A 24,507-nucleotide genomic window follows, 5' to 3' on the forward strand; every position below is an offset into this window, starting at 1 on the left:
TAGAGTCAGTGTTTGGTTTGTCTGTCTGGCTCTGTAGAAACAACATGGCAAACTGTGGAGGAGGACCTGCTCTGTATGTAGATATAAACAGCTCATTCTAAGGTACCGAATACACAGTGATTCTAATTTTCATGTGTTTTTAAACTAATGAACACATAGTTATGAATATTGTATTCCATTTCTGCTAATAATATCCCTAAATTCTACACATTGGACCTTTAAAGTGGAAACAGACAACTTTTCAACTCTCCCCTTTTTGTTGTGTCCACACTGCAAGAACTATTTAGTTTTTGTTAGGCCAGAAATAGCTCAAGTTAAGACAATACAACGTTTTGTGAAAACACAATGTCTGAGAGTTTGCAAACAAATATTTTAAAGTAGTTTTACTGTTGTTAAACGTTTTTTTTGTTAATTATTTGTTTACCGGAGTCATGCGAAAAAAGTTTTTTCACAAATTCACGGTAGCACAGCATAAAGAACTGATAGCCTATATAAATGATCATTTTGTGCACAGCCAACAGCATCACTCGGATTTTCAGATCACCACAATGATACGTTTTTGGCAGAGGTTGAACCAATTAAAATACTCATAATGCGTTATTTTTTAATCCTTGATATTTTGTTATTTTCATTAAAATGTGCTATAATTCTATAGCCACACATTGTATACATGTATACATGTATACACTGTAGTCATTAAAAACTCATAGTGTGTGCACTTTTGCTGTGCGGCCCCTTTATCAAAGGCTTGCTCCTTAAAATGGCACTCAGTCACAGAACTTTGAGAATCCCTGATCTCAGATTTTTTTTAAATGCTTGAAAAAAATTCCTCATAGATTTCCCTTGAAGGTTGGGTCGCAGAAGGTGTAGGTTGAAAATGGTGCTCTCCGATGTCAAATATGTTCCTAATGTTCCCATGCTATCACTCAGGAAAGAAATGGTCTATGGGTCAAACTCTCGTAGCTAAGAGGGAGTAAGGCATTCCTCTTAGATCACCTGTGGGAGCTCCACAACAGCTTATAAATGTAACTAAACTTCATAAGATCTTTTGGATGTCTCTTGTTTGCAAGTTCATTCTGTAGCGTGTGTGGGAAATGGAGAAGTGAGGTGCGAGCTGGTTATCAAACTTAACTTCAACTCTTTTGTTTTAATGGACATTCGACATGGAACTATAGCATCTGATGACTAACAGCAGTTAATATTATGCAATAATGTGGCTTAAAACAGATTCAGATTTTTAAAAATTTATTTTTACAATTTTATTATAAAAATCAACAGATAACATTTATTTCTTATGGCTTTACATCATTTTTGTTTGTTTTTTAATTCTTTTATTGAATTTACTTTGATGTATCATTATATTCACATCATGCCATTGTGGAACAGCATTAACAGAAAAAGAGGACATGTAATGACTTTGATGGTTTAAATTAAAGGCACTGTTTCATAAAATTCTATCAAATAAACAAGAAAACTGTTCATTATCAGCATCATCACCATCAGTGCCACTGTTATTGTCACAATCATTGTTACATAAGATGTCTGGTTATATCATCAGAGCACAGGGAGTGCTGGTGGAGGTTCCTCAGTCGGTCTAGAGAGGCAGGAGGCTGGGAGGCAGCAGAAGGTCCCTCTTGCCGTAGGTGGCGGATCCCACGTTGGTCGGCGCATAGACGGTACCAATAGTGTTACTGGATCGGACCAGGAAGTCTGCTAGCCTCTGGGTGACGCAGGTGGCTGTGTTGCATTTCCTCTTCTCCACATGATGACTGAGAGGATTAAAGAGAGTACAGAAAAGTCACAATAACACTCATTTTCATGTAATAATGATTAAACTCCTTGAACCATGGGTAAATTGGCTTGATTTCTTTCAAAAACATAGGAAGTAGACAATCAGCAACTTGAGAAGAATTGACCCAAAAATTTGTAATACATTTGTTGGAAAAAAAACCCCTGAAAATTACCTGATATTGGTAAAAACCAAAAAAAAAACCCAAACAAACAAACAAAAAACAACTGGGGGAAAAACTGCTTTAAAAATATAGTAATTCTGTAAAATAATTGAAAATATATAATTATAAATTATAGTTCTCTGAACATTTCCCCTAGCTTTTCTATTTATTTTTATTTTTTAAGTTTTCTACATTTACTAATTTCTTGCAGTTTCTTGCCAAGTTGCCTTTTCCCCATGTTTTCAAAGAATACTAACAAATTTACTTAGGTTTCAAAGACTTAAATACTTGTGAAAGGTGTCTAAATGCACCGCTAAAAAGTGATGTCGATCCAGATTTCAAAGGGTTAAAGGGCTCCTGGTTTCTGTAAATGCCGTCACCTGTTCATAGCAGCGAGCCCTCTCTCTGGCCGTGTACCCATGAGGCCAAGAAACGGGTTGGAGATTAGCCCAGGAGCTAACCAGCTGTCTCCGTCTGGGAGAGCACTTTCCTGCTCGCCGGATGAGCTGCGACTGAAGTACCTGAATCACAGAGGAAAAAGAACCAAACCCTTTTCACACTGATAGCTGATTACACCCTCTTCAAAACATCCACTAGTCCCGAGAGCAAGAAAAAGTGGGCACTTAGCTCCCCACGAGCTGCACAATGAAACACTTTCCCACAGATGAGCACAATTGGCTTTCACCTCCAGAGTTATCAATGCCCCACCGCTCCTCATACAGAACATTACAGCCCATGCTTATCGCACAATCTCCATGACATTCTGCTGCTCGTCTGCTGACCTCAGATCTCATATGATCAACGTTTCAGCAAAGTGAAACCTGCACAGTTTAATTGATTGCCATCGTTTAAACTTTGCCCCAACAATCTCAGACCACTTTTTTTTTTACACTCATTGCACAGAGCACACTGCTCTGCCTGTAGTTTGTACACTTACCTGTAGCTTGGGGCAGCGGTGACGCAGCGCAGCAACACAAGCAGCATGAGGAGAAGCACAGGCACCCTCAGGTGATACATACTGTAAGGTGATACCTGGATGAACATACAAAACACTTTTTTGTTATGGGGGGCTAGGGTTAACCAGTGAATGCCGAATTTGCATGCAGTATTTGTTGTAATTAACCTTTATTTAACTATGATGACCTGGCTAAAAAACACAAAAACATGCCAATCGATGCACATCATCAGTACATAATGTCAGAATATAACATACATAAAAGAGTCTCTATTAATTTTCATCATGATAAGAAAAAAAAAGTATTGTTTTCTATAGTATACCTACAGTCTTAATTAAGGCTGTGCTCAGTGACTCACTAACAATAATACACCTGCTATAAGGCTGGGCAATATGGAGAAACCAAATATCACAATATTTTTGACCAAAGAACTCGATACCAATATTGCATCTATATTGTGGGGTTGACTCTTGATGCTTTAATTTAATATTGTCACAATGAGATTTTTTTTAAGTAATTACCAGTACTGTGGATATTATGTCTTATGGGTAAAGGCAAATAATAGAACAGCAAGAACAGTTACATCAGTTACAGTTACAGTTAGCAAAGTTACATCACTTTACTGTGATGCAGCCTTTAAAACTAGGAAAATACAACACTTCAGATAGTATGATATCCAAAATGCAAGACAATCTCATCTTATATCACAATATCAATATACAATATTGATACACTGCCCAGCCCTACAAGCATTAACAAGTTCAACATTGATGTTATAATACACTTATAATACTCTAATTTTCTCAATACATATAATGTTCTTACGTTTTACAAACAGAGTAACAACTAACAATTAATTTCATCATTGATTAATCTGCTGGTTATTTTTATAATATTTATACAATTTCTGTCAAATGGCAGAAAACAGGGTCTGGAGCCAGATAATACACACAGACACACACACATACACACACACACACACTTTTGATTAGGACTGGAAAAACACTGATACTTTATCGATGTTGTGATATCAATATCTTCTTAGATTTTGAATATCGTAATATTGTAAGTATCGTCCTGTTTTTAAATGCTGCATTATTTGAATGTTATTTACCTACTAGTCATCATATCCACATTACAGGTGATTATTAATCAAAAATCCTCTTTGTGTAAATATTTTGTGAAAGCCCCAACTGTCCACCCTACAATATTGTCACAATATCAATCCAGGTATTTGGTCAAAAATATTGTGATTTTTTTTTTTTTTTAATTTCCCCAAATCTGCAATAGAGTCATGGTATTGAACACAATATAATGTGCACATGCTGTGGAGCTTTATTAAAGCTTATGTGCATCACACTTCTGAGTAAAACTCTTTTTTTTTAATATGTTTTTGATACTTTCTTACATTAAAGACAATATCACAATCTACATCATTTTTAGGCACATTTCTCCGTGATGTAACAAGACACCTTTTGATTTCTTTGGAAACCATTTGAATCATGAAAGTCAAATATAGTAGTTATATTTATTTGAAGAAAAGAAATGGTACAAATTTAACAAAATATCTATTCAAACCTACAAGAAAACAGCAAGGAAAAAACTGTTAATTTACTGTAGCCCCCATTCAAATATATAAACAAAAGAATTAGAGACATGGGTCCTGTATACAAACTAAGGCAAAGTAAGCCCTTAAGTGGGGCAGAGCACTTACTTTGTGTTGTCAGCCAGCAGATCCCAGTCCGTCACTGGAGCAGTCCAGGGTTTGTCAGACTGTCACACAAACAGACTCCAACAGTTATAGGCTCATCGCTCAAACCACTTGTGACATCAGCTCTGTCCAAATATAGCCTTGCATTCTCATTTACACAGAATGGGGAGGACGAGGGGCGGAGGAGGGGTGAATGGGGGTGTCTGAAAGTCCAAGAGGGTCTTATATATATTAATATATATTTATATGCTGTACGCACACTCGGCTGTACCTTAATGTGCACACTGAAACCTGTGCACATGCAGAATAATGATCATTCTCACAGCACATCACACACACATAAAATGCACACACACATCTTTGTACGTCACCATCCTCATCATCATCCTCGTCATCATTGTCACGAGCCTCCGTGATGGGACTGACCCGCCATAAAACCACACCAGGGACAGAAAAGTTGTCTTCCTATTTACCTTGAGACACGTATTGAAGTTTTAGGTCGCCAACTCTGGCCCTCCCTCTGCCTCCCCGTGGGTTTCATCGACAATTAATAATAGATGTGAAGATGAATTATCGTTAATAATGAATGTTGTCTCATTATTTTGATGGGACATGTCACAAACAACTGAGAAGGTACTAATTAATGAAACGATGGTGAAGCTTGTGAGTAACACCCAACGCACGTGACCTGGGAATCTGACTAGTTAGCAGTCACATCTCTTTGTTATAGTTTTTTCAAACTTGGTTTAAAATACACAGTACTTCTCTGAAGTGGGTCAGGGTTCAGTGCAAACCTATGGGGGTCCCGGGGCACTTCCCCTATTTAATTCCATTTACGGCAGCTATACGCACCATTTCCAAGGCCATCTGTAGAATGTATAAAAATCTGTACACCAGCTGGGAAAAAAATTATTGCTGCCATGGATAAATAATCAACCTGTGATTCTCTTATTTGTTATCTAATTGTTACATTACTATTATTGAAACCTGATTTGTTAGCCTATACTATGTTGGAGTAGAGTTCAGAGAATGAATGTTTAGTTGAAAAATGTGCAACATTCAAATCCCTGCCATCCCTGCCATAATAACTTGGACCAATCAAGGATCAGCAACAATGTAAATGTGGTCATCAATACTCTGAAATGCATATCAGGCCAACAGATGAATATTTACTTGAAAAAATAGCATGTTAGGATAAACAACGTGGGCAGACAGATCATTGTCTGAAAAACACAAAGTCGAAGGTATTTTTAGAAAACCCAAAAGATTCTGGACTTTTCAATTTAAAAAAAATGGGGCTGGAGCCCCAGATGCCACCCGCTTGTTTCGCCCCTGCGTTTCTGTTACTTAAAGCCGCTATAATAATTTATTTTATATTAGCAATTGATCACATGACCATGTGCAATTTAAAATGGTATGCTTGTGGTGACAAATCCACCAATACTAATCACTTGACTATCCCCTTAGCGCTACATTGCATTTTAGGGTGTTTTAGCTCATTGTTTCGGTTTCACAGTCCATACCTTGTTTTGTTTTACTCTCACAGTTCTTAAGACTGACTATACAGCAGTTTAGCAACTATCTAGTGAACCTAGCTGAGCATTTAGCAGCTTATAATTCTGACATTTCCCCTTGGAAATAGTGATTTGTGGACTACCGTTTTAATGCCACAAGTTTGGCAATTTGGCCATCTTGGATTTTTGCATCCAGCAGCGGCCAGAAACTGACATATTTAGACGAGAGGGTGGAGCTGGGTGGGAGCTAAAATTTCAGCTTAGAAGGTTATGCCAGTGTTTGTGTTTACAGCTTTTTACTTTCCCCCCCCCCCCCCCAAACTCTGATTGGTGCATGGAAATAAATGACATCAACTTTTCCTGGCTAAGCCACACCCAATTTAAATCACAAATAAAAATGCAAATTAAAATAACACAGATACAAATACAAAACAAATTTCATGTCCCCTGTGCTTACAAATATGGTTTACGGAGCCTTTAACTCTCACTTCTGTTATCCTGCGCTGCACAGGAGCAGATGAATTTTCAGATGAAAACAAGCTTTGCTTGTATTAAACGTAAAATGAAATTGAGGAAGCCTATACTGTAGGAGCAGTCATAAAAATGCAATTATCAGAGAATACAAGAAAAGGGCATTAAATTAAACATTCCATCTAAAATGATGACGTTCATCACACAGTCTCAGTGGGGAGATGCCACCACAGGCTGCAGGATGCCGGTAAGTGCCGGAGGATTTTACCGCAGCTTTGAGCTCACAGTGAGATATAGTGGAGTCCTAATGCACATTTAACACCCCCATTCCCACAAAGGTCCGGTGAACACCTTGTGTTTCCTGTGAGCTTTCCAAGAAAACCTGCAGTAACTGCAGACTAAGATAAAGTTACAGGATATTTTTTCAGATTTCTTTACTTTCACATGGATTGTATAGTACAGGCCATTTCTGGAGTTATCACAAATAATGGAACTACTTCAAAATTATCATATGTGTACTTTACAAGAGTTTTTCTTAATGCAAATATCTCCTGAGTCATTGACAAACGCTGGTTGATAAAATAATAATAATAATTTGATTTAATATATAATTAACCTATTAAATATTTAACTACTCAAGCAGGGTGTTGAGAATAGTTAATGTGCACAATCTTGAATGAAAAGGCGGAAGGACAGACTCAAGATAAAGAATAAAGTGAGAGGTATGTGGAGGATTTTAATTCTATTTTGGTAAACTAATGTCCTGGGAAACATGTCTCTTGTATCATTCTGTTTTCTTGTCCCTTGGATTACTTTGGTTATAGTGCTCTTGTCACAGAAAGAAAGCTGCAACAAACCCTCAGTTTACTTAAAGGTGCTACATACCACATTCAGAACATTATTACAACAGCAGGTACCAGAACGTTCTTCTTAAAGTTAGGGTAACATTCTCTATAAACATCAAAAAATGTCTTTTTTATTTATCTTTTTTCACATATCACACTACATTACATTTTCAAAAAAAAAGTGTTCTGTAATCTCAGGCTTAATAACATATTCTGAATGTTGTTTTGAAAATGTTTTTTTCTTTGTTCTCATGTAACATTGTGGGAACATTTTTTAAAAACAAAACAAAAAAAAAAATCCTAGAACATTCTAGGATCTGTCACCCCTCAGCGTCACCAAAACATCCTCAGAATGTTGCAGTTAAAATTTTTGGTCTTAGTCAGCATTAAACCTTACAGGAACATTGAAAATGATGAACGTCCTTAAAACGTTCTTTGAACATTGTTTTCTTTAAAACTAACCAGTGATAGGCTTAAAGAGGATCAAATGTCACTGGGGAATGATTGGTGGATAAGTAGCCACAGTCAGAAAAGGTAATAGTGCTTTGGCCTCTGCTGTTCATGTCTATTATATTATCAACTGGGGACGTGTCCACTATTGCATATTGCACTGTTTAAATGAGAGACATTCAAGTGTATGCATACTTTCTTTGCACAATATTTGCACACATTATTCATTAGAGGAACCCAACACATACTCACAGTTACAGAGACCTCGGTGGAATAACAGCCCAACTGTTAAGTGAAGAGAGGAGCCCTCGCACGTACGTGTGTAGTCTCTTCCCTCTTCACGGTGCAGCCACACACAGACAGACGCTTAACGTCACCAGCACCTGTATTGGGAAAACAAATATCTACTACATGAGTATGAATGACTCCTTTATCAGGAGTGCCAGTGGTTTGTTGTTTTGTCTGTCTATCACTGCTCAGTAACATCTTCCAGCCAAATTATAACACTATCTGGGCTTGTTGAACAGTAGGCAGCTCATGTACTGTACATACATTTAGGCCTCTGGTCAGTTTTCTATTGATTATTGTTGAATTGTAGTTCTGTGATTCCGTGTAAATAACAGTAGTGGTTGAAATCTTAAATTTATCTTTATTTTGTACATATTTTACTACTATCTGTAATTAATTTAAGACATCACAATATCCACACAAACAAATCTTAACTTTTATCAAAACTTAAAGCTGCTATGGCCAATATTTTTGTATTAACAATGGATCAAACACACGTTTTTTTGTAATGTAATCATCTTTTAACTTATCAGTTTTATGGTCTGCAATTTCAAAATTATGGTTCACTCTCACAGCTCTCATCAGGGTCATATTCACACGCAGCGGGCAGTATGGGGGAAAAGAAGTTACAATACACTAACTGTACACAAAACACAACAGCAAACAAAGTTAGCCACCAGCTGTTGAACACTGTGGGCCATTTAGCAGCTAAAGAACCACATATTTTCCTCAGGAGTTGTTCGAGAGTAAATCAGAGTCATTACAGGCCTGACGAAACACAACTCCAAATGAAAGCTAATGTTGCTCTACATCTGCTCAAGGTGTAAATGAGCTGGTCTTTGCTCGCACATTTTCTCTTCAGCTCGTTGTTGCGCTGCCCCAAGTGGCCAAAAACTCAATTACTGCAGGTTTAATTAACAATGACGTTGAAAATCAATTTGCACTTGAGCACGTAAGCCACTTGTGAGCAAGGAACCTGACAGGAGTACACAGGGTTTTTTTCCTCGCTCAAAATGAAGTGAAAGTGGCGTCATGTGCGCACATGTACCTTTAACTGGGTCAAGCAAACATTTTATTACATGGATAATCAACTGCGTCTGTTAGTGAATCACTGGATGTTCATTTGTAATTTTCTGTGGTGGTCCCAGCAATAGCCTACTTTTTAAAAATGTACTGAAGTAATGTTTAAGACTGACAATACCACGAAATCTACTAAATATCTTGTATTTTAGTCTTTGCTTTTATCAGTAGTATATACTTTTAAAAAAAAAATGTTTTACTTTCTTATTTAAATTCTTTGCTTTCATGAAATTGTATCATTCTTTTTAAAATAATTTATTTTACTTTCTAAATTTTAATGCATTGCTTTTGTCAGTAGTATATCTAGTATATATATATAATAGCATATTTTATATGTAGTATAAAATAAGTTATTTGAATTTTTTTATTTAAATATATTCATATTCATATTCATTTTCTCAGTAGCAAATAAGTAGTAGAATGCATATAGTAGGATAGTGAACTATCATTTTCTACATATGTAAGTGTGGAATAGAAGTTAATTAAAGCTACTTTATTTCCTTATATCTTACCAGTGAATACTGTAGTCACAGTACAAGAGAGATATATAAAACTGCAGCCATATTCCATTTGGAGAATACTGCATGTGTCACTAGAACTATAGTGTATTTGTTCTTAACTGTATTTGCACTGTACTGTTTTTGTACTGTATTCAGTTAAATATAGGTCAAAGTGGATTTGTAAACCATTGCATGATGTTTCTTTTTACTTTTTACAGTGTCCCAACTTTTTGTAACTTTTTTTAACTAACATATAATAGCTAGTTAAATGCTAATTTAACATTTTATTAAGGGCTTTTGGGGCTTTTGCGTCTGGGCCAAGAAACAAAGGTGACTGATCATGAGCTAACTGTGAGCTGATGGTGAGTTAACATTTGACAAAGGCGGCCGCCTCATAAATCTCTATGCAGGAAAAAAATTCCAGCAAAATTTTTAAAAATGTGTTGTGTCTTCAGCATGATTTTGTGTCAGCACTGGTTCCATGCATGTTTTTGAGACTGTGCATATATCACATCAGCAAAATGTAGTTTGACAATAATATTACACATTCAAGGATTCATTTATTGACATGAAAAGAAAGACATTCAATTTGAACAATAAGATTATTCTATAATGTTTTGGGCCTTGCAGGGCTGTTGTGTAATCATGTGCATACATGAGTCTTTATTTTGAATTGTTGGTCGACGTGAAAATTCAGTGCATTTCCAGTTTTGTACTAAATGCTATACTACGTTTCTATACGGCTGTGAAAATGGGATCACTGTTATTCCATTTCCTCTTCAGGACTATGTGTAAGGTAACAGCTCTATACTGTAATAAAAGAGGGGGGATAGTGTTAGCCTGAGGAATACTATATCCCAGATGAAGACACAATCCCTCTTGACAGTAAATGACTTTTGGTCAAACACAGTAACATGTCTAGAATGGTCCCCACCTGTTTGAGACCACGCGAGCGAACACTCAGTTTTGTGGGCCGTCAGTTTCTTTGCTGTGTGTCGTTTCTTTCTCTAACTCTTTAACATCTGAGAGACGGTCCTCTTTTTCCACCTGAGCATTCGTCTCTTTGCAAACCTCGTCTTTTCCCTCTTTCACCTCCTCTGACTTCAGCTCATCCATCTCTATCTTTGCTTCTTCACGTATTAGAGGATTTAATTCAACAGTGGTTTCTGTCAGGGATTTGAGCTGTTGCTTCTCCTGGGTGTTATTCGTGGAGCTGCTGTCTTTGGGGAGCTGCTCCGTTCTTGGAATCTCTCCTCCCTCCTTCAGTTTGGATCTGGTCATTACCCGACCTCTGGGAACATAAGGAGGTCTGGAAGCTTTAGGAGCGCTAGGATTCGACGGGTTCTGTAGTCCAGCTTTTGTGATCTGCATGTCTGTTTCCCGCTGTGGTTTTCGAAACTGTCGTCTGAGGAGGACGATGACGGCAATGATGAAGAAATAGGAAGAACCACTGAGACAGGTAATTAGGCTCAGGAAGATGATCCTGAAAATGGAGACAAATGATGGTGAGACAGCAATAAATGGCAGAAATCTTTATTGCTTTAGTGTCTGAAGTAGAAATACTCAACATTTTAAGCAAATTAATACTTGCAGTCATTTGTAGTTCTTGGCATACCTGTACATATCAGAGTCATAAAAGCGGCATGCTCCCCGGCCCCCGCACTTTTTGATTGACCACTTCAGGCAAGTTGAATCGATCAGGGCTCCAAAAGTACACTGGTGCAGGCAGTCCACCTACAGACAAGGTTATCACCCTAATATGTACTGTTACAATGTTGCAATGGAGAGAAATATTGTGCGTCCCTCAATTATATTTCTCATATTATCTTTTTTTGACTGCCAAACTTTTACAAAAAATGTGCACTCAAACCAGACTAATACCTGGTGCACAAAAGACGTGGAGGCACTGCAAAGCATAAGGATTTTCTGTGGACTCTGCCCATACTAAATCCAATTAAAAACCAATGTGTTTCTGTAAGAGCCACTTAATCACACATTTTATACTTGGTAAAAATGTTAATGTTGGTATATGACATATATAGGTTTTGATATTCCAATTTTTACAACAGTTTCTGTGTATTTTGAATGGTGTAGTAGACTAAACTAAAGTTATGTCTATTGTTTTTTTTATTACTTCTTATATTATTGCTGTTACAGTGCTGGCTAGGTTATGTTATACAGCTATGGTGCCGTAAGGCAGTTTAGTACTGATATAAGTTTTTGATCATGCTTTATCGTATAGGAATGTGTTTTGGAGTTTTGAGATAGGAAATCAAGTGGGTAGTGGATGAGACGAGATGTGATTATGGAAGGACTTTGTTTGCTGTATTTTTCTGCATTTTTCTGCAGTCCAAAATAAACTTTGTTGAAGTTTTTTCCTGCCTCACATGAGTACTTGGATTCTACAGAATGGAGCGGAAACACGAGTCAAAATCGAGACACTTTTCAGACTAAGTGGCCTCGGAACTATGGTTTGTTCAAACAGCAACTAGAGTCTCATCTGTGCTGTGTAGTAAAACAAGTCTGCATTGGTTTGGAATCACAGAAAGCTATTAAAAAAAATGATTGCATCATGTAAACAGCAATTGATTGATGGTGTCTAAATCAGCTTCAGTAATTATGAGATTTTTTTTTGTAATACTGTGCAAACACTGGAAACCGAAACTTTTTGCAAATACATGAAAAAGAAATTAAACTAACAAAGCTTACCAAGGGTCCTAGTTGCCAAGGCCTGGATACCCAGCGCAAGAGATTTAAGCTCTGGTGAGATGCATCTGTAATTACAAAACAACACTGGGTCACTTATACAGATTACTTTGTAGAAAGTTATTACACCAGTCAGTGTCTTTAAAGGTACAATTTGGATAATACACTTTGCAAAAGTGACATGAGGAGATAGATACCACTCTCATGTCTGTACACTGAATATGAATCCAGAGGCGGCAACTGCATCAAAACCATGATATTTGCGATGCTACTCACAACTCAAATCATAAGATACAGTAGCACTAATATTTCACCTTATAATTTTCCCTTCTTGCACTGAAAAAAAGAGAATTGTTAGCCAACTTGATTCTTCAATTGGTGAAACATAAATGAATTAAGTTTTTTCAAATCAAGTTATCAAGTTAAATTAACACAACTGCTTAGAAATCAAGTTAAAAAAAAACTTAATTAATTTATATTGAAGTAATTATTAAAGCTGCTTAATAATTCTCTTTTTTCAGTTGGCCAGAAGTGAGTGCACAGACCGTATGATGACCATGTAGCCAGGCGTGGCTCCCAGAGCGTTGATGAAGGAGCTGAGAACAGATACAGCCATGTAGGAGGTGAAACTGCGGCTACAGTCCTTGGCATGAGGACACTGGCCCAGCCGCACGGACGTACTGCTGCCTGCTGGGAAGGAGGCGGACACACAGCTGCAGTTGTGAAACACCTGGTGACGAGAGAGAAACTGCACTGTAGTGGGAAAACTTACTGGGAATTAATGACGTTATCACTCATCAATCATTAATTTAGATGAGAAATGTGTTACTTACAATTCATTCTGACATGTGGGATCTTGATAAAACATAATGCGATAATGAAATATTAAATACTGCTGAAAAGGCTTAAAATGAGATACTGGTAGTAACAAATTTTTGTGTACAGCTTTACCGTGTTCTTGCCGTGTCCAGTGGAGCTGATGCAGCCAGCCATACACGGAGAGATGTAGGTGATGCCGCTGTCTGAGCACACGGGCTCCCACTCCTCTGCTGAACACGCACAATCTCTGTTACACTCTGCAAAGAGCGTATTCCTGTCGGATGATATACTCTGCGTCCTGTAGGGCAAAGTAGGCTTATAATTAAGATTAGCTGTAGGTTGAGCTTCTAGAAAAATTGTTTTTGGAGGCTGTAAAAATAGCTCCTATTATAGATTAGTTTTGGTGTGTTAAAGCTGTGGTCATCTTCATCTTCCTCCGCACTGACCCGTTGTACGAGATGGTGAGCCCAGCCATGGGAACGTTATCACACTTGGTGCCAAACTTCAGCAGCAGGAGGAGGTATGCCATGAAGGATGTGGCAAAGGAGAGCTGTGCTCCTGACACCAAACTCAGTTTATACCTCTTCATCAGCAGCCCTCCCAGAAAGATCCCCACCGCCACCGCTGGCAGGTTCAACACACCTGAAAGACAAAGCAGTAGTAGCAGTAGTAGTAGCAGTAGTAGTAGTAGTAGTGCACCTACAGTAGGAAGTCTTTCACCATCAGACACCCAAAAATAGTTGCTTTCTATTAGTCTCAACAGTGTCTCTCATTTTACGATAAGAAACCAGATACTGGCAAGTATCAGAGGCAAGAGCTTCATCTAATGGACACATACTGTCTAATCATAGAAAAAGGTACTTTGTAACTGTCTTACAGAGAGTGTGCACATTTATTTATTTATCTAAATGTAATCAAACATTTAGCCTTGAGTGAATTCATGAGTTTTTGGCTTTCAAGGCGGTGGTGTTCACTCTGTCCTTAAAGGTCTAGTGTGTAGGATGTGGCACCATCCTGTGGTGAGGCTCCAAAACTGAAACTTCTCTCCTGCACCAATAGACTGTTTATTAAAGATGGGCTAGGTTATAAACCCAGCCCCCTCCATGTTAGCACATGGGAAATGGAACAAACCAAAAACTCAAAGTACACATCAAATACATTTTTCCCAAAGGGTGGTTTCTGTCATCTAAAGGTAGTTCTTCTCACAGTGATGTGTGTTCAAGTTTTTGTTTTTTTTTAAACTATGTTAATGCAATTTATTTTTCACCTATGAGGAAGTTGGCTCTGGAGGCGGACTGTCCAAACTGTTGTTCCATGTATTTGGCTTTGAAGGTAATCAGGCCGATGAAAGAGTTGAACTTCAGGATGGTCCCACAAAGGAGCAGGAAGTAGGCAGGAGTTCCCAACAGACGCTTCAGCGAGGGGAGAAAGCCTGTAGGACGGACATTCAATAAAAACACAAAATTGACCACAAACCTGCACACAAATCAGTACTTAATGTCAGTTTGAACTGGAAACGAAATGAAGTTTCATCAGTGTTTTGTTATAAAAAAAAAAAAAAGAGGATTGTCTCAACCTTTAGCGATGTCACTCAGCTTAAGGTTTTGATTGTTGTTGAGGGCGTCCTCTATCCCATCGAGGGTCTGTGAGATGGCGGGGGTGGGCTTGCCCTCGTCTCCCTCCTGCTTTGGCAGCGTGCGGGGCAGGAACCAGAAAGGAATGCTGGAGATGAGCAGGAGGGCGGAGGACACCATGAAGCCCATCCACCAGGCGCCCACCCAGCGGGCGTCTGTAGGAGTGATGGTCACACCTTCTGGATGCCAAAAAAGAGCATTCGAATGAGTGCAGCAGGAAGCCTAGTGTGTGTTTAGGCTTTCACTTTTTGTAATTTCAATCTTTCTTTGTGTCAAGTGATCATGGTCACCAGAATGGGCAAATTGCATCAGAGCTGCGACACTTTTCTTTATTGACACTGAACACTTGAAGTGGACGGATTAAGTTTGTTTGAGAAATGAATTATTGATTTTACTTTATCTATCTGTGAGAGTTGAGATAAATCCTCACAGGATCACTCAGAAGAGTCCTTGCTAATACACTCTGACAGGTTTGAGCCTATTTTTATGGACGTGTGCACCCTGAGCTGCAAGCTGAGTCAAAATTAGTCTGAAACAAAGCTCTGACCAGAGTTCGCATTTCTCTTTTGTCAAACCATGAAATTTAGCCAAAAAGCATTTCCTGGTTTAACTTTATCAGCCTGTGTGAATTTTTTATTTTTAGCTCATTGTAAATTTAGATTTTTTTGAGTCTTTGATTTCAGATACAGGACGACAAAATGAAATGAGCAGTGTCAATTGCACATTTTAGCTAAGTAATAAAGCTAACGTTAGTTTTAGAGGGAAGACTAACTGATGATACACACTTCCTACATAGCAAAAATTACACTTACCAATATCAACAAATCCAATATCAACATATATTTTGGCACAATAGGAGCCCAAAAGGAAACCAAACATAGGGCCCAGGAGTGTGATGGTCTGGAGACAAGCTGCAAATCACAAAATAATCAAATCAATAGATTCACATTTTGTATGATGCCATCTAGAAGAAGGGAGCTGAAAAGACTAATTTTAACACAACTCTAATTGGAATACATTTGAGAAGAGTTAAGAAGGCAAAGGACACACATGGCAAGAAAATTAAAAAATTATATATGTTGGCTCTGCACTCCTGCCACTCACATGACGTGTTTATGTGACATCATGATATGTAGCAAACATACTTTTAATGGAAAACTAGATTTATTTTCTATTTCTACACAGTAGTGTTGTTGTCTAAACCTAACTCTGACAGTTTCAAAACATTAATCACATTATGTGTTTCAGCAGTGCATCACATAGAGAGGCTAAAAGGGCATGGCAAAACATCAGCATTTGATGACCTGGAAGTGGAAAACCAAAATAAAAAAAACCCAAAATAAACAATCAGATCTTACCTATATAGAAGGGTGAGTTTTCCGCTTTAGCGAAGTCGTCAATGTACGAGATGCCCAGAGGTGTGACAGGGGTTTCTCCAATCCCCCGCAGAGTGTTCCCCAGGAACACATAGATCCACATGTTGGAACCAGACTCTCTCACACAGGCTCCATGGAGACAAAACAAGAAAGCATGATATTGATTTTGTTGCGAAGATCTGATTGTTTAACATTATACATGTATTAAATGTTTAAAATCACCCAAATTTTGTTGTATAACATGCAATGGAAATAAAGGTCTATCTATCTATCTATATTGCCATGAAAAGCGGTTGTTTTTTAATGAGACATTGCTGCGTCTTCTGCCCGAAGTGCAACAAAAGAGTGGCTGATTATTTCCAAAATATCACTGCATTTCCAGAGGGGATTGTGCCAAAACCAAACCAAAACTAGTTATTTTAAGCCAAAACATTTTTACCATAAACAAGTCATTTTTGTACCTAAACCCAATCACACGTTAACCACAATGTTGTTGAAACATAAACATTCAATTTATCTGCGACATAATAAATGCAAATGTCACATATTCATTGTCTGAGGAAACATGCAATGCCAGAAAGTTTTCTGGTTATTGGCTTGAACAGATTCTTACAAAACGTGTGTTTCTAAAGGAAGACTTTGGTGCATGTGTATCAAAAGCCCCTTCCCATTCTCAAGTTATTGAAAAAGAGAAAAATAAAGTCTACAACCTCAATTATTCTACCTCAAACCAGATGTATGAATACAATGTCCTGTTGGTTCAGTATCAGTGTAAGAGGATTCTGCTTTAAGCTTGCATACTTCTGCATTGTGAATTCCATATTGTGTTTCTTTTCAAATACATCTCATCAGAGTAGCTGAACAGGATCAATGCATTGCATTCTGTGGGTCTATGATGTGATTTTGCAAGAAGAAGAATCCATTATGGATCAACAATAGTGAGACTGAAATAACATTTCAACTGAAGCCCATCTCAAGGAGGTGGAACTGATTGGAAGGATGCATAAACAGATCTGTGTTTGTTTATTACCATAAATATTAGAGATCACTGCCTTCTCAGTGACGCTATTAGGTAAGACCTGATGCTCCCACATATTATTCTTTCTCCTTTTTTCCTGTAGTCTACATACAGACTGATTGGTGCTGGATAACTTGAGCAACTATGTGCAAGTATGTCGACAGCACAGGAGGTGAGAGGCTCTGACGGTCAGACCAGGATCAGTGCATACCAGGGATAGTTGGAAGAGAGCCATGACTTGTTAATGCTTTTTAACCAGATTCACAACAAAAACTGGGTTTCTTAGAACATAAAATGTTTCTCTGGTCCAGAAACGCCTTTTGCTGAATTACTGATTTACTACTACTTTAGCATTATTTTACTGAAAAAAAAAAAACCTCCTCCTAACAAAGAGTTTTGCTCTTAATACTGATTCTGTCTTAAGTCCCATTATTACATTGGTCATGTGATCACAGCCGTCGCAGTTACATGGTTTGCATACAAATTTATGGCTCATGATTGCTTGGGTTGTATACGAGCTCTGGTGCATTAATTATCGTAGGTATATATATATAAATAGCACGTAAGAACAACCTGTTTGCTTTGACCTGCTGATGGTGCTAGAAGGAAGTCAAAGTTATCCTCTAGACAATATCAGTCTCCATACAATATTTCAATATATACATTTGTTGTTGAGCCATTTCAGTCAAGGGAGCAGTGGCCCGACCGACATTTCCACCCACAGAGCCATGCTGGCTGAGCCAAAAGTGAATACCTATATTCTGGATGTGTGCTAAAGGTGAACGATGAGTGTATTTTCTGCATAAAAATGTTGCTAACTGGATATCCAAAATACTGATACAACAGTTGAAATCATGTTAAAGGTTCCCATTTGAGCCCAGTGTGTAGCCCACTTACATTTGTTGTGTTCCACAGAGGGCTCAATCTCAATTTCAGGTACTTCTGTTCTCAGTGGATCCGCACAGGCGGCGATGTTCACACTGTGATTCTGGAAAACCTGAATGACTGTGTTGTACTTGTAGCTGTGAAAACCACAAAGAGACATTTTAGGAATATTTCAACACCAAAAGACACAAAGATTTGAACATCAGTTCCTCACCCAGTGTTAAGTTAAATTTGTAAAGAAACTCCAAGGTAAATGAGGAATTTGAAGATGGCGAACGCTCTTGATGAATGGAGTAAAAGGGAGCTGCATTTATTGCAACATCACCATGTAAAAACATCTGTTTGAAAATTCTCAAACAAATCCTGCAGTATAATCCAAGTCTCATTTATCCAGTCATATGCTCAGTACTTCCCAAACACATGGATTTATTCTCAAACCTTAAACAGCACATGTGCGCAAGTCGCCATGCATGAGACTGCAGGCTAGATTTAGCATATTGTCACCACTCTACCTTGCCATCAACAGCCTTTTCCAGCTGGTAACTGAAGCTGTTATCTCTTCAAAACCTTCAGACTCCACTGTCAAAATGGTAATTTTATCAGAGCTGCCTTGATCAGTACTTTGTGTTATTGTGTGACTTCAGTTAATCCAAATCAGTTCCTTGAAAACACCATTCATACTATAACACAAACAAACTGATCCATGCAGTGGTAGACTCCGGTGAACAGCAAGGTCAAATTACTGTTTTTGTTAATGAGATCTGGCTTTGAAGAGAGCATCCATAATTTTCACTTTCAGTAAGTTAAAACAGTGAAAATATTAAAAATATAGCATACACTTAAACTCATATTGACTGTTTTTTAGGTAGCTGAACTACATTTTGTACAGTCTGATGCACAGATCAGTAACTTCACTGTTTATGCAAAAGTGATTCAAATAGTAAGGGTTTTTTTTTGTGTAAATGCATGTGTTTGGGAAGTACTCAACATAAGACTGGATAAATGAGATGCATTGAAGAGCACAAATTGTGTGAAAGTTTGTAAAAGAATGTGATATAGTTTAGCTTCTATTAAACACGGCCTCCAGTTGCTTCTATTTATCAAGTCAGTTCATCAGTTATAATTCAATGTAAAAACTGATAAGTCGTTGATATACAAATGCTCATTGTGATGTATTCCTTTGAACAACATCATTTGGAGCATTATTTAAAAATCATTTTTGTTTGCATCTACAAATTTAAGCATTTTTTTTTTTTTGCGCTTACCGTCCCATGAAGAAGTGTGTCAGGCCGGTGAGAAAGGCCCCTAAAGCCATGAGGAAACAGCCCACAGCAATGAATCTGGGGCGATGTAGCTTGGCCCCAAAATAGCTAACAGCAGCGAGAAACAGCAAGTTGCCTGCCTCCAACACAGAGAAAACAAGAAACCGAAAATAACAAATTATAGATTTGGAAAATAATAAGCTACAGAGCCAAAGACAAAAAAAGTGGCAGAAACAAATGTAACAGATCAGATGTGCAAAATGTATGAGATCAATCAAAGTGTATGGTACCCATCTCAAAACTGCCATCTATGAGTCCTACATGAGTGCTGGAGAGGTCGAAACGTCTCTCAATCTGAGTGATGGAGCTCTTCATGTAGGTTCCAGTCAGTGCCTTGGAGAAGCAGGCGAAGGACATCGCCACAATAAACAACTAGAAAACATAAGAAGAAATGTAAGCCATCAAAATAGGCTAATTTATGTCTTTTAAATCTATACTGTAAATGAAAAGTTACTGTGATTTTCTGATAAATATCTACCATTTCATTTTCCCACTTTGATTTAATTAAAAAAATCTTAAATTAAATCTTAAAATTTTTAAACCCGCAATTTGCTGCATTCTTATTACAAAAATATTGATTACGGCCACTATAATACTCAAACTGAAAAACCTTAAACCAGCACCCAGTTTTTCCTTTTCTTTTTGGTTTAATTGACGACTATGAACAACAATATTTGAAACAGTTCCAAAATTGTTGTTCTCATTAGCTACTTAAACACATCAACATGGATAAATTGAGTTCTTGTTGAAAAATACAGAAGCTACCCTTTAACAGTTCCTGCCTCTTCCATAGCAGCCTCCACAGTCTCTGTGGGCACCCTGGACTCCCGTTACTACTAACTTAATTTCCATTGGGGATATTCTCCTGCAATTTCTGCTATCTACTGTGTTTTATCTATTATGTTGTACTGCAAAGGAAGTTTTCATTCTCAGCTTAAATTTGATTAGGTAGGACTCAGTCTGACAGGTATGGACCACTTTGGGCTGTGAATTCTCTTAAAAACCTTAATCAGTACTCATTAATCAGTGTGTATATTTTGTATTATTTTGTGTAAGTTTGTGTGTGTGTGTGTGTGTGTTTGGTGATTATTCTGATCATTTGCTTTTCAGCCCAGTATCTCCACACATATATAGTAAAGGAGTCTTGTATGCAATAGTTGTAGTCAATGTGTTTTGGGAGAAATGCTCCATTAATTCTGCAAATGCTGATGTAGTGCGGCAATCAGGCGAGGCTGAGCTCAGGACTGATATTGAAGTGTCTGACAAAAGCTGATATGCTGATCCAGATGAGAAATGTGGTTTGCCAAGATTTTCCAAAACATCATCATGATCAGCTCTTGGCTTGATTCTACCTACTTTGGGGGAAAGCATATCTCCGAAAACGCTCATTTGACCACAACTGATGTGCATCTCACATTTTAAGCATTTCTCCATCCATCTATCATCTATATGCACTTCTTGAAGTTTGTCCTCTTCAGTGGCAGTGGTGCCCCTGGGGGGGGGGGGGGGGGGCGGGCAGGGAGGCCATGGCCACCCTGATACAATCACTGTTGGACCCCCTGTGTGGTGGAAATAATTTGAGGCCAACATTACTGCATTTAAGATGCTGTGCGCACCTATTTGTTAAGCGAAGTGAAAGTAGTGGTATCTTGTAAAACTAGTCAAAACCTGAAAAAAAATCAGGCAATTAAAGCAGGACAATGAGGGTGTTGTGTTATTTTATGTTGATGATTTACTCTGATTGCATCATCAGGATGAACTTCAACCTTTAAAGAAAAACAGAATTAAAAGTAACAAGCAGAAGGCTTTCATACTTTGAGAGTGGAGATGGGGCGTTTCCTGCTCTGCTCATCAGGCTCACACAGAGCCTGCTGGCTGATCAGCTTGTCTCCGCCCTGTGCTGCTTTCTCCATCCTTCACTCAGTGTTTGTCTGCCAGTCTATCTACCTGTCCTCTGGCAACTACAACAAAAGCAGAAAAAGAAAAAAAAAATCAATAAAAGTAGGAATGTCAACTTAAAGACATGGAAAATGTGTTTTGACTACATTCAGAACACTTTAACAGTTTATATAAAATCCAGTTGTGAAGTGAAGACCTACTTAAAGGTATAGCTTTAACCGCCTGGCACTTATATTACAGTCTTATTTTACACTATAAGTGATTTCTCCTTTCCTCTAAAATACCCAGTGGGTACCTGAAATTTACATACAATTAAGTCAGTCCTTACTAATATTATTTGTTACTCCCTTGTTCTGCCATGCATTTAAGTACTGGTAGAACCAGCTAAGTATTTTATAGTTACTGTTCATACAATGTACTGTACACTGTAAATTAAGAGCACTTGCACTGTAAGTAGACTATCGGGTAATTACATTGTAAGTCATAATCTTCATTGTAAATTTTGTCAACTAGTCACATTTTGCTTAAAATGGAAATGCTACTTATTTATAATACACATCATATAAAATGGTATCTAATAAATGTTAATTTTCTTAAATGTAGCCGTCTGTTGAAAAATTGGCAGTTATATTCTTATAGTAATGATTACCTTTGCACAGACATTATAGTTTACCAAGTTTTTCATTCATCACTCAGTAATCACTGCATAATAAAGCTTACAAGCATGGACAGTTTAAAGAACTTCAGATAAACAGTCAGTTTAAAAAGATGCATGTTAACTTATCAACTTTTTTGTATTGAAGTGCAAAGCCAATCCTGTCACTTTGGTTTCACGTTTGAATTTGCAAAGTGATTGAAAGCAGAGAATCTGCATTGGTACCTGTTTAAACTCCACCAGCGTCTTGTCCTCACAGTGCTCTCAGCTTAGTTAGCATCAGGAGCTGCAGGCTGAATCCATATCAGAGAGGAAAATGGTTTCTGATGACATCTCATTTGTCCTCTGGAAAACTTGAGCAAGAAAGCAAAGTAACACATCAACCAGTGTGTTTCCATTTCATAAGTCCATGAATTCCCCTCAGCTTTAGCCCAGTAAATACTCAAAAGCACAGCCTGTCTTTAAAGTCTTTAAAGATCAATACTAGACCAGCAAGTCAATCAGAAGCATTCAGATTTAGAGGAACAGCAAAATCACTAGTGCAAAGTTTAACAATTTACCTAGTGCATCTCCAGGCCCAGGGGACAGGGGTCTCCCCTCTCTTCTTCTTCTGCTTCTCTTTAAGCAGCCATGTGTCTCTCGTCCTACTGAGAGGAGAAAACCTGCTCTTCCCAAGCTCCTATTCTCCAGTGTGAGGGCAGAGCAGTTACTTGGAACCAGCGGGACAAAAGGCCTCACGCATTTTTATTCCACACACATGCCAGCCAGTCCAGGAGGGGGACAGCAACAAGAGAACAGGGGGGAGGCGGAGGGGAGACAGATTAGTAACTCCAAACCAGGAATTATTTTCTTCTCATAAGGTAAAAATATCAGATGCTTGTTGCTTTTAACAAGTGTATAGGTGTACTTTGTTCACATTTGATCAATCAGACTCATTTTTTAGATTTGCTGGATTGTTTTGATAAAGAGGTCAAATATGGAACAGTGTTTCCCAGTATTAACAGTGAGTGTCGGTGTAAACACGTGTCTGGGAATGCTGTATTAGTCCAGTGAACAGTGGGGGGTTCAGGCAGCCAGGCAGCAGGTCGTTCAATCAGCTTTGGCCCCGCACAAATTCCAAAGATTAAGATTAAGAGCCTTCACATTCCTGCACAGCAACAGTGAAACAAGTGTTTGCCATATTACCTTGCTTGCATGTCTTTTATCTCTGTATCTAGTGTCAGGTGCATTCAGACAGGAATGCAATTTGCTACTTAGATCATTAACTGCTGCAAATTAGTTCATAGATACTTTTAGACATAATTTTCCATATTCTTCATCACAGATTTCCTCTTGCTGGCTTTGGTTAACAGAAGCAGTGAGACATCATCAATAGCATCACTTCACAGTGAATATTTTGTTGTGGAGAGTGCAGCCTGCTGGCGAAACCACACATTGCACACAGGTTCATGAGCACCAACACACTAAAGAAAAACAAAATGAAGAGAATTAATGAAATAAAGAACAGAGATTATACTCACCAGCCACTGTATAAGGTACACCTCTTCCACTGCTTGGTAATCAGCCAATCACATTGCAGAAACTCAGCATCAAAGACGATCTGCTGAAGTTCAAACCAAGCATCACAATAAAAGGTGATTTAAAGAGACAACTCACCGCAGCATCAAAAGTACATATTTTTCCTCTTACCTGTAGCGCTACTTATCAGTCTGGATTGTTTTGATGCCAAGTGTTGGAAATACCAGCCATAACAATGTCTGACTTCTTTCCAATATAATGGAACTAGATGGCACTCAGCTTGTGGTGCTCAAAACGGCAAAAACAAATAAATACATTTAAAAAAAAAGTTGTATTTATGCTGAGACAACAAACAAAAGGGGGTCCACTTTGGTACTAGCAGCTGTACCTGTGCAAAGTGTCTAGTGAGTGCTTAGCATTTCCATTTTAAGCTAAATTAGACAAGTAAACAACTTTTTAAATACTTAATAATAGTATAGCATTATAGCTATACTGGTGTAGTAACGAGGGTTAAACAATAAAAACACATGAGAAAGGTTCAAAAGTAAAGCACAGTTGCAAAATAAACTATTTGTCCAATAACATTAAAAGAAAACACATCAGAAGAGGAACAAAGCAAACACAGAGGAGTCAAAGTCTATGTGATGACAACCTTCAACTTCAAACACACCAGACTGGCATGTGAACACACATGTTCAAAAAGAAAGATGAGATAGTCTTGTAGTATACAGATTTACATAATACACAAGTAATGATTAACTTTAACTGTGATCAGCACTGGATGATATTCCTATGGGGGGCTACAAATGCTACAAGCTAGAGTGGTAACGAAATGCAATAAAATTAATTTTAAAACCAAATACTTCAGACACCCTAATTGTGTCAATATTTACTTTTTCAATGTTAAA

The 24,507-nt window shown here is 37.9% G+C and overlaps 2 protein-coding genes across 2 annotated transcripts; both read right to left on the reverse strand.

Annotated features, from left to right (window-relative positions):
• Nucleotides 1-1,594: 1,594 nt before the first annotated feature.
• On the reverse strand, nucleotides 1,595-4,662 carry LOC121961148 (calcitonin gene-related peptide 1). The gene is made up of 4 exons (XM_042511024.1): nucleotides 4,623-4,662; nucleotides 2,890-2,984; nucleotides 2,333-2,473; nucleotides 1,595-1,769 (listed from the first exon to the last, which is right to left on the reverse strand). Exons 2-4 carry the CDS (start codon nucleotides 2,967-2,969, stop codon nucleotides 1,595-1,597), a joined length of 396 nt encoding a protein of 131 aa, XP_042366958.1. The 5' UTR covers nucleotides 2,970-2,984; nucleotides 4,623-4,662.
• A 5,690-nt stretch (nucleotides 4,663-10,352) lies between these two features.
• On the reverse strand, nucleotides 10,353-22,712 carry LOC121961584 (solute carrier organic anion transporter family member 1C1-like). Its single transcript, XM_042511638.1, is given in 17 exon segments — nucleotides 10,353-11,250; nucleotides 11,383-11,477; nucleotides 11,479-11,501; nucleotides 12,477-12,541; nucleotides 13,019-13,203; nucleotides 13,425-13,590; nucleotides 13,739-13,934; nucleotides 14,560-14,724; nucleotides 14,869-15,105; nucleotides 15,739-15,837; nucleotides 16,285-16,431; nucleotides 18,218-18,342; nucleotides 19,471-19,603; nucleotides 19,758-19,899; nucleotides 21,342-21,488; nucleotides 22,307-22,434; nucleotides 22,642-22,712. Coding segments are annotated over 15 exon segments (2,400 nt in total). The 5' UTR covers nucleotides 21,441-21,488; nucleotides 22,307-22,434; nucleotides 22,642-22,712; the 3' UTR covers nucleotides 10,353-10,727.
• Nucleotides 22,713-24,507: the final 1,795 nt, after the last annotated feature.

Source organism: Plectropomus leopardus, chromosome 22 (genome assembly GCF_008729295.1).
Source record: "Plectropomus leopardus isolate mb chromosome 22, YSFRI_Pleo_2.0, whole genome shotgun sequence".
Taxonomy (NCBI): domain Eukaryota; kingdom Metazoa; phylum Chordata; class Actinopteri; order Perciformes; family Serranidae; genus Plectropomus; species Plectropomus leopardus.